The sequence below is a fragment of the Chaetomium tenue genome (assembly GCF_020726465.1).
Source record: "Chaetomium tenue strain MPI-SDFR-AT-0079 chromosome Unknown F5144scaffold_3, whole genome shotgun sequence".
Lineage (NCBI taxonomy): Eukaryota > Fungi > Ascomycota > Sordariomycetes > Sordariales > Chaetomiaceae > Chaetomium > Chaetomium tenue.
In genome coordinates this window covers 1,860,390-1,875,830 of record NW_027117331.1, presented here as the reverse complement: position 1 = coordinate 1,875,830, position 15,441 = coordinate 1,860,390, and the positions used below count along the sequence as shown (strand labels likewise).

Here is a 15,441-nt window from a genome sequence, read left to right as displayed (position 1 = left end):
GGACCTTGTTCAACTCATCAAACTCGGCGACACTTGAACATCACCACCGGCCTCACCTCACCTATTGATTTCATCACATCCCCAAACACCCTCAACCTTGAGCCAGAATGCCTACCGCCCCCGGAGTCGTCAACTTCCTCGGTGATACCCAGGTCTCAGCAGTGTTCATGATCGACGGGTCCTCGAAAATATTCCGTGCAAATCTTGCTCCGCCCGTCCAGGGGGCCAACTCAGGCCCTGGAACGGTTACCTATGATAATGGCGACTTTCCGGAATCCGCGAGTTCCTTTTCCGGCCGTCTGGGGCCCGACACATATCAATTAACCTTTGAGAATGGCTTGAAAATAGAAGGCAAATTCAACAGCGCCATCTCCGGGACCCACAACGTTCGGGGTGCCGGAGCATGGATCGGCGCTTAAGGTGTGTATTTCCATGCTGACTGGTAAGCTCAGCCTCTGATAAACTTTTGATGCAGGTGTTTCGGGACAAGTGCTAGGTATTGGTTGACGGGCAAGGGGCTGGGCGGATGCGGGAGCACTAATGGGAGCAACCCATGATTGATGTTAATGTACCTTAGGTACCTATTAGCTAGGTAGGTAGGGACTAGGGAGCGTGTGAGAATGATATCCTCATCGACACAAAGATCAACAATAGGTGTACGAAACTGGGTTGGATCGAATGGTGAGGTGACTGTTCCGTTTGATCCAAGTATTAAGTTTCACCCGTCGTCGGCCGCATGTGCAACACGTTTGACTTCAATAGCAGAGATAATAGGAAGGCTGTTATCATACTCTTCACTCAAACCACCTAGGTACCTATTTGTCTGCGGTCTTGGGCTGGGGTCCATCTCGCACGGAATTTCGGAACCGTGCCACCAAAGACGCGAGTCGCGCGGCCAGAAAAAGCACGTCAAACTACATCATACATGCAATGCAGCACATGCAGCACACCACATCGGGCCCATTCGGTAATTGAATTTGAGACTCCAGTCGTGAGTCGTGATTGCCCCTTTCAAGTTCTCGCATATGCGACGCTACCTCTAAGGTAGGTACCTACCTAATTAATTACCTCATACCTGCGCCAAGTTGCCGATTCGTACCAGTTGACAACTTAACATACATGTACGTGCATGTAGCCCGGTGGGCCCCCATCCCTCCGGTTGGAGGACTTGGGTGCCCCATCATGTCTCTCATCGGGTTTCGCCCTTTCCGCCCAGGCGTCTTGAGGGCTTTCTCTTGTCGCGATATCCGCCGTAAAACAGCGGTCAGACGGTTCACATCGCGCGAACACACATATCCGAGACACGGGGAAGGGGGTGGGCTGTCGATAGTGCGGCCGTGGTCAAGATTCATTAGCTGGTTGCACGTGGGCTCCGCGGTGGTGTGTCTTTACCCGGCCGGGAGCTCGAAGGGAGGCGGGAAAGATTTACCTAATCTACCCGCCGGTGTCGCCGCTAGGTGAGCAATCATACCTTAATCATCGTACCGGGTCTGGCAAGGGCACATTTTAGATATAAGAAGGAGCTTGTTCAAGTCGAAGGGTCAACCCATTTGTCAGACTCATCAAACCCTTCAAACCCCTCTACCAGCTTCACCAGGTAGGTACCTAAGCAATCCTCAACCTCTTGCCAGAATGTCTGTCGCCATCGGAACCCTCAATAGTCCAGCCGACGATGTACACAAAATTACGGCGGTCTTCTCCGTGGGCAGTCTGAAGAAATCCTTGGCTGCAACTGTCACTTCAGCCGTCCCACATTTCCACTCGGCCCGCGCAAAGATGAAATATGACAACCTCGAATCAATAGACCACGCGACTTCTTTTACCGGCAGCCTTGGACCCGACACGTTTGAGTTTACTTTCAGCAATGGCGTTCAGATCAAGGGCACGCTTAAGACCCCAATTGATCTTGCCGCGACCGACCTTCAAGGCAGTGGAACGTGGGCCACCTCCATGTCCATGCCCATACCGTAAGGTGCGTGATTCCATCGCGATCGGCAAGCTCAGCCTCTAACATGTGAAATTGCCAACACAGGCATTCCGGGACAAGTGCTGGCACTACTGGGCTCCTAGTTGGTTGGGGGGAAGGGGCGGATGGAGACAGTGAATAGGTACCTACCTATCTACCCAGGTATCTAGGTATTGAAGACATATATGTGGTTATGGGGGTTAGTTATTGGGCATCGTTCAACACGCCGTTGACCTGTAGCCAGGCTAGAGGACAACTCCAATGCCACATGCTCATGTCGTTTTCAGTCACACTCTCTTTGTCGTACAGTATGTGGTCTACATCTAATTAAATCGCCGCTCTGGTACTCCTCGTTACCCTGCGCTTCCACATGCATGTTGTTACTTGCGTATATGAGAAACCACCCGAGGCAGCGCTTCCGGAGGTTGTCGAGACTCCGGGACCGCCGCTGGGAGACAAATCGGGGTCGGCAAACTGCCGGGAGCCAGCACCCCCGGTGATGACTGGAACTAGGAACTAGGTACCTACATGTACCTACACATCAGGAAATGGTAGGCTCCTCCTCGTCAGTGGGGATGGGTTACCTTGGTAGGTAGAGGTAGCTATGAGGCGTCTAGTCTATTTAAAGACGTTAGACACTTGTTCCAGAGTCACATGCAGCGGTTGATTCCTTTTGGAAGATCCGATTGTTTGCCGTTGGAGGGGGTGGCTGTCGATCGTGCGGCCATGGTCATGATTTGTTGGCTGGTTAGGTAGGGTCTAAGGTGGTGTGCCGGTACCCGGCATGGAGCTCGGATAGGGGAGAGGAGAGAGGAGGGGGAAGGAAAGGGGGGGGGTGGGGGGCCGGACACGGCCCGAGGGAGGTGGGAAGCGGGAGGCGGAAAAGAATTAATCTAGCCGCCCGTACCGCCATCAAGTAAGGAATCATTATGGCGGTACAGGGTCTGGAAAGGGCGCCCTTTAGATATAAAAGGACAGTCAAGGTCCTTGTTTAAACTCAGCGACAACACCTTCACCACCAGCGACAGCACCTTCACCAGCCAGCGTCAACTCTTGGTCTCATCACGGGCTTATACAGGCACTCTCTCAATCTTCAGATAAAATGCCTACCGCCTCCGGAACTATCAACGTTGTTAGTGGCAGCGTGATCATGGCGGTATTTAACATAGACGGCGGACAGAAAATCTTCAACATGACTATCTCTCCGACCGTCCCGGATTTCACCGCGGCCGAAGTTACGCTTACCCATAATGGTGTCGACTCGCTGACAGGGTCGAATACCTATGAGGGCCTCATTGGGAGCAACAATAAGTTTCAGTTCACCGCTGATGATGGCTCTCTAAAGTTGGAGGGCAATCTCAGCAGCCCCGTTTCCAAGTTTAGCGTGGTCCAAGGCACTGGAGTATGGACCAGCAACTATTAAGGTACGTCATTCCACCCCCATCAGCAAGCTCAGACTTTAAATCTTTACGTTCGATGTAGGTGTTTTGGGACAAGTGCTGCTGCTAGCAGTATTGGTTGGGAGGTGAGGGCGGATGCGGGGGACCACATGGACGTTCACGTTGATAACAATGGTACCTTCATGTTGACTACCTACCTACCTTACCTACGTGTACCTACCTACCTACCTAACCTAGGTATGGAACACAACGACAACGACAACACATACCTCCCTTGCACCTTGCCAGAAGTGAGAACCTCGCAGCTTTTTGTTACACCGTGACTTCCTTCGTTGTCTCCTTGAACTTCCCACGAAGCAGCTTACTTGTTGAGACCACAGTAGCAGCCAGGGCCGAGATGGACGAAGGACTGATCTCTCCAGCGCTGATCTCAGCCTGTAATTCCTTGGCCAACCAGGTCTTGATTTCGACGGCAACAAGTGAGTTGACTGTTTAGGTAGGCAGGTAATTCCGTTATTAGCAGGGAAGCACAATGGGATTGACGGCCGACGGGCTCGAGTCCAAGGGGGATAATATCCAAACTCACCTCCGTAGCTCTGGAGCGACTCCTCGACAGCAATCTCATCCTCGGGGATCATGACAGCGACAGCAATGCGCCTGACCAAGATCTCCTCCACGACGCCAACAGCGGCGGCGGCAGTGTCTGCCCTGGCCAGGGCGTCAATCCCGGCCTGCATCCCGGCCGTCTTCTTGGTGAGAGAAGCCTTCAAGGCCATGCAGAGCTTGCCGTCCCGGGCCCAGGGGCTGCGGTCAATGAGTTGCTCGTCAATGGTATCGCCGGCCAGGCCAGCGACGATCTGTGGCCTGGTTTCCTCCTTGTGGATGGTGTAGCCGGTAATGGCATTCTTGACGAGGAAGTGGATGTCGGCCTCGCAGATGGTCATGGAATTCAGATGGCCCAGGCTCCAGTACCCTTGGCTGCTGGACTCAGCAAGGTAGCCGACGTCTCGGACGGCGCCAATATCCAGGGCCACGGCCTTCTGGCCCCGGCGGCGGCGGTAATGCGCGAGGGCATCCTCGAATGTGTTTCCCGCTGCGTAGTTGGCTTGTCCAGGGTTCCCGATGATGCCCGAGGTGGACGCGAGCATAATAAAAAAGTCCAGATCCTGGGGCAGGATGTCGTGGAGGTTCCAACTTCCCTGGATCTTGGGCCTTGTGCAGGAGACCCAGTCGTCGTAGGTCATGTTTTCGAAAATGGCATCCTGGAGGAGGAGAAAGAATGAATTATTAGTCCGAGCCGCCACAGCCCATGGCCGAAGGGGAAAGGGGTAAAAGAAACCTAGGTACCTTGAGAGTCATAGCACACTGGATGGATCCCCGGATGGAAGGCATCTCGGACTGGCACTGCTCGATGGCCCGGGATACCTGCTCACGGTCCGAGATATCGCATGCGTAGGCGTTTGCCGTGCAGCCCAGGCTTCGGAGCCCTTTCAGGAAGTCCGCTGCGATCTCGTTTTGCCCACCAGACCTCGAAATAAAGGCCAAGTTCCGTGCTCCACGTGAGTGTAGCATAGTGGCAAGGCTTCTCCCAATCCCGCCCAGCCCGCCAGCGAGCAGGTAAGTTGCGTCTGGGTTGAGCGTAAGGGGGTGTTTGGCGCGAGGGATGACGGGAACCATCTCGTCAGGATTGGCACGCATGGCCACCTTGCCGAGAATCTTACCCGACTGTAGCGCACGGAAGGCCGTTGCCACGTCGGAGTAGTTGTAGACATTGATCGGGCCAACGGGCCGGAGCTTGCCAGCGGTGATCAGCTCAAAGACTTGCTTCAATGCCTTCTCGACAAACTCAAACTCGGGCAGTTCCTCGTCGTACTTTTCGAGATTGAAGCCAATGAAGCTGGCACTCCTGATGAAGGGCTCCATGTCGAGCCCGGTATTGCCCAAAATATCACGCTTGCCAATCTCAACAAAACGTCCGAAGGGGGCCACGAGATGCCATGACTTGCGGAGGAACTCGCCAGCCACCGAGTTCAAGACCAAGTCGACACCTCGGCCGTTGGTGGCTCTCCTGATGCCCTGCGCAAAAGTGGTATCGCGGGAATAAAAGATATCCTCTTCCGGAATGCCGTACCGGTGCATGAGCAGTTCTTTCTTGGCTATGGAGCCCACGGTGGCGTAGACCTTGACGCCGAAGTGCTGGCAGAGTTGAATAGCGGCCTGACCAACGCCGCCAGCGGCCGAGTGAATCAGGATGGTCTCACCCCTGCGCATCCGGGCCAGGTCGACGAGGGAGATCCATGCTGTTGAGAAGGCGATGGGAATCGAAGCAGCCTCCTGAATCGAGATGTTGTCAGGAACCCGATGGCACACGGTCCACTTCATCCGAGCATGGCTACCAAAGCCTCCGTTACAGGAACCGACCACTAAGAGAGGCGCCAGTCAGTTAGCATTTTACAAAGAACAAAGATATGTCGTCCCGAAGAACACATAAGGAGCAGTGCAGGTGGCCTTACCAGTATCACCAGGCCTGATGTCAGACTCAGCTATCACGGAAGGTCCGACATCGACGACAGTGCCGACAACCTCACTGCCAAAGTATGGCCTGGGGATCTCTCCAACAGACCCCATGATATCGAGAAAGTTCAGCCCTGTATACAGCACCTTGACCTCGACGTGATTATGTGGGAGGGGCGCCGCACATTTCTCGCTGTCCTCAAACCGGAGAGAGTCAGGGGCTCCCACCTGGCCGATGGTCATGACCAGCTTCCTGTCTGGCTGGAACAACTTATCCATCACGGGCTGTGCGGTGGCGCCCGTGGCCGTCTGAGCCGCCGTGAGGGCAGCGTCCTCGACCAGTCTCGGCACATAAATGCTGCCGCCGTCCTCGGCAAACTCCTTGTCCGAGGCGCGGATGTCGCCGTTCCCAAACAGCGACGCAAAAAGAGACATGACGGTCGCCCCCGCCTGGGTGGATGCGAGGTCCAGCCCCGTCGACAAGTCGAGCGTCGCGAGAGGACGAGCACCGTCCTCGGATCGGACGACACGGAAAAGGCCCGAGGACACATTGCCAGCCGGAACGGAGGCGCCAGAGACGTTGCCAGCTTGTGTCACCCAGAGCACTCCGCCGGCTTTCAGGGACATGTTCTTGGTGGCGTGGAAGAGGTCCTCGGTTAGATCCAAGAAGACGTGGCTGTCCAGCTCGATGAGAGAGACGAGAAGCTTCCCAGAGACATCCGCCACCTCGGACCACGGAAGCGTCACGGCATCTAGGCCGGCCTCGGCGAGGCGAGCAGAGCAGTACTCTGCCAGCGTGGTGAGCTTCTCGGAGGGAGCCGGGGGCGTCACGAGTAGCACGTCCTTGTACTCGTAGGCCGTCTCGCGCGCGGCAGAGCAAACCATGACCGACAGCTGGTGAAGGCGAGGGTCGTCCGAGTCCCTGAAGATCTGATCCACGCCGGTAAACCCGTTGCTCTTGAGCCGCTGGTTCCAGCCGAGTTCGTCGAGCCGTTCCCCAGACTCGCCGTCGCGCCACCAGGCAGGGGATGAGCCGAGGACGAATGCGGTGCGCAGTTGGGACTTGGTGATGGCTTGGACGATCAACCTGCCGTCGGGCTTCAGAAGCATCTTGATGTTCTTCAAGGCGGCATCCAGATCTGACGTCGTCAGGAGAAGGTCATCTAGGATGATGTAATCGAGCGTTCCGGGGTTGAGGCCCTGGGCTTGGACGTCGGCTTCGATGTTGAGCGTCCTCACCTGCAGGCATTCGTTTGGCTTGAGATCTTTCGAGGCTGCTTCCACCGACTCCTCGTCAGGGCTCGTCCATATGTACCTGCCGAGGCGGCTGTTCTTGCCCCCGAGCTGCTCCAACACCTCCGCAGCCCCTGAGGTGTCGGAACCGCTGGCGATCTCCAGGATCTCGACATTGGGATTGATGCTGCCCACATGGTCCATGATATTGGCGATGACAGAGTTGGCGAAGGAACGGCCCAGGGATTGATTGGCAAAGTCGGCCAGAAATGCGCTGGAGAGGATGTTGCTCTTGGGCTCCGACATGGAGTCGATGCCGAGAATGCGTCCCATCTCGGCGCCCACTGCCTCGATCGCCTGGCGAGTGGATGTGCCTGAAACAGAAGAGCTGGCTTGCTGATTCTCAACGCCCTCCACCAATATCGGGTCTCCCGAGACCGAACGCATCCAAGCAACATAACTTTGCACCGCTTCCGATCTCTTTTCGGGCTGCCCCTCCATGTTGTCGGTCTCGGGGCGGCCCAAGTCTTGCAGAGCTTTCTTGATAAACTCGATGGCGGTGTTGTCACTCAGCTGAGCCTCGACAACCGAACTCTCGTCAGACGGATGGCTATTATTATGCAAGTCCACCGGAAATCCCGAGTGGCTGACGTCAAGCTTCCAGTCAAGACGAGCAAAGGCGGTCTTGGTCGGGCCAGTCTGAGGCCCGAGGGCGGCGGTGACGGTCAGGTTCTTCAGCACGATGACGGGCTTTTCCCATGTCTCATCCGAGAGCACCGAGGTGCCGGTGGCCCTGGCGGCGCCCTCCGGCACGACCGTGCAGTATCCCTTGAGAACGGCCCCGGCGGCCGTTGGTGCCGTTGCCGAGATGTAGAGACTGTCGATGGAGTTCGGCAGCATGACAACATCCCACGCCTGGCTCTGCCCGACGCCAGCCAGCATCTGGAAGGCGGCATCGAGCACGGTGGGGTGGAGAGGGAGCGGGTACTCGAACTCGTCGGGCATGGTCGAGGCCGTGTCCGGTGTCTCAATCTCGCCGTACATGAAGCCGTCTCCGGACCGGACGTGGGATAGGTTGCGGAAGGTAGAGCCGAACTGCAGCCCGTTGCGGTTCAGCTTGTCGTACATGTTGTGAGACGAGAGGGTAATGGCCGGCTTGGCCTGCATCGCCTCGTATTCGGCCCGGTGCCCGTCCCATTCGGCCACGGCTTCCATTCCCTTCTCGATCTGGCCGGGGAGCGTGACGTATTTTCTCTCGACGAGGCCCGAGCAATGCTCCGAGGTCTTGTTGTCGGCGTCAACCGTGCTGACGGAGAAGCGCGTCCAGGTCGTCGTGGCAGCCTTGGTGCCGATCCTGTACGGTGACAGCCGCAGGGAGATTTCGACGTGAGCATCCGGCGACTCAAAGATGATGGGCTTGTGCCACACAATGTCCCGGAACTCGAAGCCTTCCAGAGTCTTGTTAGGGTCGGCAGTATCCCGGCAAGCTTCCATGGCCATGGCGATGTAGACGGCGCCCGGCATGATGAGCAGCCCGTGGACTTTGTGGTCTAGCAGCCACGGAACCTCGGAGGGGCAGAGAAAGTTCCTCCAGCTGGGTGAAATGGTGCTGTATTCCGACGTCTTCTGTCCCAGGAGGTCGGTCCTCGGCGTGGGGTGGCTCTGGACCCAGCGAGCCCCGCGGGACTCATTCCAATATCTTCGCTTGTGGTTAAACGGATACCGGGGTAAGGTGGTAAGAGGGCGGCCCTTCAGAGGTTCCTTGTCTGTCGAGTTAACCAGTTCCAGGTTCAGGTCGAAGCCCGATGACCACAGCCTGCCAGCAGCGGTGAGCGCAGTCAGGAGGGCGTTGGTGCCGCGCCGCAGCATCGCGGTGTACGGGACGCTGGCGACGTATGTCTCGTTGGCGGCGGCCAGGATTTCTCTCAGGGGGCCTTGCAAAGCGCTGTGAGGACCAAGCTCGAGAAGGGCCTGGACGTTGGCAACGCCCTTTCGTCGATCTCTTGTATCTCGTGGCTGGAGCAGCGAAGTAACGGCAGCGGAAAACCTGACAGGGCTAACCAGATTCTTGACCCAGTAGTCGGCGCTGCCCATGTCTTCCCTGCTGATCTCGGAACCCGTAACGGACGAGAAGACGCTAATGTCAGATGGACCTTCGATGGGATGAACGTCCGCGATGTCCTTGCGGTACAAGTCTGCGATGGCCTCCATGTGGGGCGAGTGATATGCAGTCTTAACAAGGAGTTTGCGGCACCAGATGTTGTCGGCAGTGAGGAGCTTCTCGACCGCAGACACGGCATGGTCGTCTCCAGAGATGGTCACGCTGTTGGGACTGTTGATGCAAGCGATGACCACATCACCCTCCTCCACCTTGGCCAGGTACTCACGGGCGGCTTCCTCAGACATTGCTACTGCCATCATGGCTCCCTTCCGATCTGGCGAGAGGGTTTTGATCTGTGTGGACCGCACACCTCTCCAGTAGGCGGTTTTCCATGCGTCCTCCCTAGACAGGATGCCAGCAGCATATGCAGCGCAAATCTCTCCACTTGAGTGGCCAACAACGGCCTTGGGTCGGACACCCCAGTGCGTCAGCAGGTCCACGAGGGCAACCTGCAAGGCTGTGCACAGAGCTTGGGATAGCTCGGGGTCGTTGATACGGCTGGTCGTGGCGTCGCGGCTTAACTCCTCGGTGACAGACCAGGGGCAGCCCAAAGAGGTGATGTAAGCCTCGGCTTCATCAATGCTCGCTCGGAACACAGAGTGTCGTAGAAGTTCGCGGCCCATGGCAAACCACTGCGCGCCCTGGCCGGTGAAGACGAAGGCGCAGGAGGGATTCCTGCCGATCCGGCCGTGGGTGGGCAGGCCCGACTTCAACGAGGTCTGGAGTCCCGTGAGGGTGTCGGAAATGGCAAAACCTCTCCAGTCAAACATGGTTCGACGAGACGCCAGCGTATATGCGAGGTTGTCCACCTGCTTGATCTCCTCAAGCGTGGCGGCCCCTTTCAAGTCACGAGAGAGCGCGTCCTGGTCTAGGTATTGGGAGTAGGCTTCTGCAAGACGAGCCAGCCCATCTTGCTCCGGCGAGCTGAAGGCGAACAGCCTGAACTCTGGTGTACATGACTCTGTCTCCGGGATGGAATGGGCCAGGGAGATGGCTGAATCAGAGCTTTGCGAGCTCGGCGTACCAGGTTGGTTTGTTGACGCCACAACAGTGTCGTGGTTGCCAGTCAAGCCTCTCTCTGAATTGTTATTGTCAGCCTCCAAAGTGCCCCGTATTGAGTTGGCATGGAGAGATGCTGCCAAGTTGGCACTGGGGGGGGGGGGACATAAACTCACCTTGAAGGTAATTCAACGCGTCGTCTAGGATGACGTGTCCGTTCGTGCCGCCATAACCAAACGAGTTGATGCTGGCACGTCGGAGACCGTTGGCACATGCAGGCCATGGGGTCAGCTCGGTGGGGATCCTGATGTTCCATTCGTCCTGCTTGATTCGAGGGTTGAGCTCCTTAAACTCGGCGACGGCAGGGATCTCGGCCCTTTCTAGAGCCAGAACGGTCTTAATGACACCGGCAATACCGGACGAGCCTTCAAGATGGCCGATATTGCTCTTGACAGACCCGACAAGAACTGGCTCGTCGCCCTCGCCGCGGGCTGCGCCGATGGTCTGGCCAATCGCCAGCAACTCCAACGGATCACCGACAGGGGTACCGGTGCCGTGTGCCTCAAAATATGTCGTCTGGCTCATGTCAAGGCCGGCTTTGGCATACGTCGAGCGGATGAGGCTCATCTGGGCGTGGGCATTTGGGACGGTAATGGCGGGCGTCTTGCCATCTTGGTTGATTCCGCTACCCTGTATCCGGTCAAGTGTTGTTCATGTTGTCAGACACCGTTCTCCCGTCCGTACGCATGAATGTGGTGTGGCAGGGATGGAAGAGAAATAGGAACCAGATCGGCACATGTAGGTAACATGAAGACAGTTAGGGGGTAGGTACTAATAGGTACTCACTCGAATGACGGCCCGGATCACGTCGTTGTCGCGGATGGCGTCCGCCAGGGGCTTGACGATAACGACTCCCATGCCCTCACCACGGCCATACCCGTTGGCTTGGCCGTCAAAGCTGTGACATGCCCCGTCGGGGCTCAAGAACCTCTGACTGGAAAGAGCGCGCCAGATATCCGGCACTAGGATGAGATTGGATCCCGCAACGACTGCCTACATGTAGGTGAATCTGGATTAGCTCTGGCAACATAGTAAACATCCAGAGTTCAGCCCCAACCTCCAAGTACCTACCATGGAAGTTGTCCCGTCCTGGATGTCACGGCAGGCTTCATGCAGCGCCACCATGCTGGACGAGCAAGCTGTGTCGATAGAGAATGACGGACCTCGTAGGTCAAAAAACCAAGACAGTCGATTCGACAACATGGAGTTTCCGCATCCAGTGCTCTGGTACATTGACTGTCTGTTGATCTCGGCGCCGCTGACATTGAGGTAGTCGTTGCTGAAACCACCGACGTAGCATCCCACATCGGCCCCGGCCACGTTTGTGATGGGAATACCAGCTGTTAGGAGTCAGCTTCAATACGCAGAAACCCATAGCTTGGGTACATGTAGATGCCAGGGCATATGCCTACCGTTTTCGAAAGCCTCGTAGCTAATTTCCAACAGCAGACGGTGCTGAGGGTCCATTCCTTCCGCTTCGGAAGCGGTTATGCCAAAGAATGGGGCGTCGAAAAGTCCGACGTCCTCCTTCATAAAACATCCTTCTTTTGCGATGACCTGTCACGGGGTACATGTAAGTTAGGACGGATCTTTAAGGCTCCAGTCAGTCCAAAGCGTAAATACGTACCGCACCGGGGCGATCTGCGTTTGGGTGGTAGAAGCCATCTGGATTGAACCTCGTGTTTGGAATTCTTGTCCTCGTAGACTTCGCGTGGCTCAATATGTCCCAAAAGCCTTCGGTGGTGTTGGCGTCTCCGGGAAATCGGAAGCTCATGCCAACAATGGCAATGGGCTTTTGCTTGTCGTTCTCCATTCTCAACGATCTATATCAGTAGAGTAACTCCGGGTTGTTGATACAAGAGAGAGAGAGAGTGCGTGAGGTTCTGAGTGCGGCACATGTAACTGCCACAGGACATTGGTTTTCCGCCAACTGACACAAGGTGCGGTCGTCACGACAAGTCAGGGGAAGCAGAAGGCTCTGTTTTTCCCTCCGTCTTATCAAACAGGGCCTCACGGAGCTTTGTAGCGGTCCTTGTGATCTGCCGGCAAGGGCTTCCGAGAGTACTGGCGCCTTGATATTGACAGCACCCGAGCCTTGCGATGATACAAGCCGCACGCGTCCAATTCAGGTAGGTGCCATAACTTCCTCCGGGCCGCACCCAGGCACCCTCCAGGACAGGGGTAGGTCAGTTCCCGGGCCGTGGCAGGCCACGGGCAGTTTCTTCCCACCCAGGGGCAAACTCGCCGACTCCTTTCGGTGTGCTAGAAGATGCGCCACGGGCTTGCCGATAGGCCAAAGTCAACTCACAGGGTGTGACCTGGGGCGAGTTGGTCAGCAACTCAACCATAGAACTCGGGTCTCTCGGCCAACCTCAGCCTTTAGTTCGTTCGTTCCATGTCCAATCAGAAGAAGAAGCCTGCGGGAACCGGAAACTGGACAAGCATGCACCAACTGCCCTTTGTCACTGATATTGCAACTAGCGTACGCTGTGAAGCCGGGAGAGCTTGTGTACTATTACTGGAAAATGGAATTACAAAAGTGCTAGCTGCGTGTTGTGTATCTCGCCAGTGTGATGCCGGCCAGTCTGTCCGCTTCCAGTCCCGTACGGTGTCCGTACTTCAACAACTCTCACATATTCCCCTCCTCATTGTTGGCTGCAGTCCTGGCATAGATGGCTTCCAAATCGTCCAGGCGTTTCTTGATTGAGGGTGGCGTCCTCTGGTAGACGCAGAGCGATGCAATAAGGCATGCCGCCGACATAGCAATGCACACGTGCATGTCAACCCGGAAGGCCTCAATGTAAGTGGTCCGAACTTGGAGCTGCTTGTACGTAGCAAAGGATCGCATTACGGTGGGCGACCTGTAGAAGGCCTCCATCTCGGCCGCGCTGAGCACCCCGGTCAGCGTCTCGGCGATTCTGCTATTCAGCACAAGAAAGCTCGCCGCCACTCCCAGACTGCCGCCCAGGACACGCATCTGGGCGACCAGACCTTGGGCGATGGCTGTCAGTGCTCACCAGTCAGCGCCTTTTCATCCATGTCTCAGTGCCAGCATGGAGGCAGCATTGAGAATAACACAGGGAGGTGCACTTTACCATAGTCTTGGAAATCGGCATTCAGCGAGGGGATCAATGTTGCTGTGGACAGATTCATGCCAATGCCAAACCCAAGAATGGCTTCGAACCCCCATTGTCTCGCCGCCACGTCGACCGTGTCTGGGAGAGTCGACATGATGCCGCATCCAAGAAGCATAAATATGCTTGCAGCGTTCAGGCTCCAGAACGTGCGGTTCTGCTTGGATGAAAAGGCACCCCCAAGGGCAGAGCCCACTGCCGTAGCGCCCATCAGGGGGAGGAGCAGGACTCCCGACCTGACTTCATTGTAGAAGTTTACGATCTGTGCGCGCATGGGTATGTTGACAATGACGAGGTACATGACGAACCCGGTCAGAATCGTGCTCCTGTTGGAACCCGGGGTCCCGTATGTTAGCTTGGATCCAAGGGCCCATTTCTGGTGCTTCCGAGGTCAAGTGTCTGGGTTGAACTTACAAGATACTGGACATCAAGACCCTATCTGAAAGAATTCTCCATGGAATCTGAGCACGGATGTGCCCGAGACTGGGCCTCCTTGAGAGATACCATTGCCACCACGCCAAAATCAACCACGCTGATCCGCTCAGGATTAGGACGGCAATTGTCTGCGGGCTGCTCCACTCGTACTCCCTCACGGTGACTTGGTTGATGATAAACACAAGGAGCACCGTCGCCATCAAGAGTAGCAGCGCACCCAAGAAGTCGAGGTGCCTGAAAGGAACCGTTTTGAATGTGCGGAAGGTCTTTGGCCATACAAAAATTAGGGCGAGCCCTGGAACCACCCCGATGGGGCCGCTAGAAGCAAAATCCTGGAATCAGTCGCAATCTTCGAGCCGTGTGGGATCCTGAGATAAAAGGGGCAAAAAACGCACTTCATCCAAAAGGCCCATCGCCAGTCGGAGTATGTAGCGAGGAGACCGCCAATGACGGGGCCACTGACGCCGGCCAGCGCCACGATCATGCCCAGAATCGCGGAAAGCAGAGGAACCAACTCAGGGGGGCTGATCTCGGGGTAGATAATCATGGTCATGGCGTACAAGCCGGCACCGCCAGCACCTTGGGCAGCCCGGAAACCGATCAGCTGATCAAGCGTCGATGCCGCCCCGCAGGCCACAGACGCCAGGATGAAGATGAGAAAACACCCGAGCAAGACCGGCTTTCTTCCAAGGACATCAGACAGGCGGGCAATGAGGACGGTGCATCCTTGGAGAGGGAGGAGGGGCAGTGTCAGTCCAGTCGTTGGTTACCGTTGAAACAGCCAGCACGGATTGGGTTCATGGTTCCAGGCTCACCGAGGTATGAGAGGGTATACGACAGCAAGACCCACGGCGCCAGTTTGAAGCCACCAAACTCATCCGAAATGCTGGCAAGCATCGTGGCTACAATGGTGGTATCCATGAGCGAGAGGAACAAACCGACACCGATGCTTGATTCGCATAGTAAAGTCAGCGTTTTGCCTGGTATTTCCCCTGGACTGGGAACCTCGAACTTCCGCGGTAGGGGAAGGGGGGGGGGGCATACCTGACGAGGATTGTGACCAGCCGCCATCTTGCAATCGGTTCCCGCTTCAGGACTAACTCGTCGCTTGGTTGTCTTGCTAGGGGAGGCGGCGGCGCCTTGGGGAGCGCTGCATCTTTCGAGGTCCGGCGAGCAATGGTCGACTCGGCTGTGCCGTCAACTTTGCTCATCTTGGTCAAATCTTGTGGAGGACCGCCGGCTTTGTTTGCGTGTGCGCCGGACAGTTTCAGACTTTCAGCACATGTAGGTACTCGAAGATGTGCCTAGGCAGAATACGGCGCTCTCGATGCAGGAGCCTGTAAGGGGAAAAGGGGAAAAAGGAAAAAGGAAAAATGAGGAAGCAAGGCATCTAGGTAATGCAATGCCGAGGTCGTGTTGGTGTGTTCAATGGTTAAAATTCCACGCGGCCCGACGCGCACTTCGGGAGACTTGGGCCGCACTCGACCGGCCCCCATGGGCCCTAACATGTAAGGGCAGGGGGCCAGGGGGGGAGGGGGG

General features: G+C 56.4%; 3 protein-coding genes across 3 annotated transcripts; 2 read left to right on the top strand and 1 right to left on the bottom strand.

Moving 5' to 3' along the window:
• Positions 1-519, top strand: F5144DRAFT_176595 (uncharacterized protein). The gene has a single exon (XM_066782678.1). It carries the CDS (start codon positions 108-110, stop codon positions 417-419), a length of 312 nt encoding a protein of 103 aa, XP_066644648.1. The 5' UTR covers positions 1-107; the 3' UTR covers positions 420-519.
• A 1,028-nt stretch (positions 520-1,547) lies between these two features.
• On the top strand, positions 1,548-2,330 carry F5144DRAFT_176508 (uncharacterized protein). The gene is made up of 2 exons (XM_066782677.1): positions 1,548-1,972; positions 2,033-2,330. Exon 1 carries the CDS (start codon positions 1,633-1,635, stop codon positions 1,969-1,971), a length of 339 nt encoding a protein of 112 aa, XP_066644647.1. The 5' UTR covers positions 1,548-1,632; the 3' UTR covers position 1,972; positions 2,033-2,330.
• A 484-nt stretch (positions 2,331-2,814) lies between these two features.
• On the bottom strand, positions 2,815-15,431 carry F5144DRAFT_619703 (uncharacterized protein). The gene is made up of 21 exons (XM_066791984.1): positions 14,947-15,431; positions 14,718-14,851; positions 14,298-14,628; positions 13,882-14,220; positions 13,429-13,793; positions 12,967-13,336; positions 12,783-12,837; positions 12,511-12,614; positions 12,422-12,479; positions 11,961-12,140; positions 11,746-11,890; positions 11,405-11,673; positions 11,120-11,326; positions 10,450-10,963; positions 9,368-10,352; positions 8,893-9,250; positions 5,880-8,862; positions 4,714-5,789; positions 3,953-4,628; positions 3,732-3,854; positions 2,815-3,382 (listed from the first exon to the last, which is right to left on the bottom strand). Exons 1-21 carry the CDS (start codon positions 15,111-15,113, stop codon positions 3,306-3,308), a joined length of 9,516 nt encoding a protein of 3,171 aa, XP_066644646.1. The 5' UTR covers positions 15,114-15,431; the 3' UTR covers positions 2,815-3,305.
• Between the last annotated feature and the right edge of the window lie 10 nt (positions 15,432-15,441).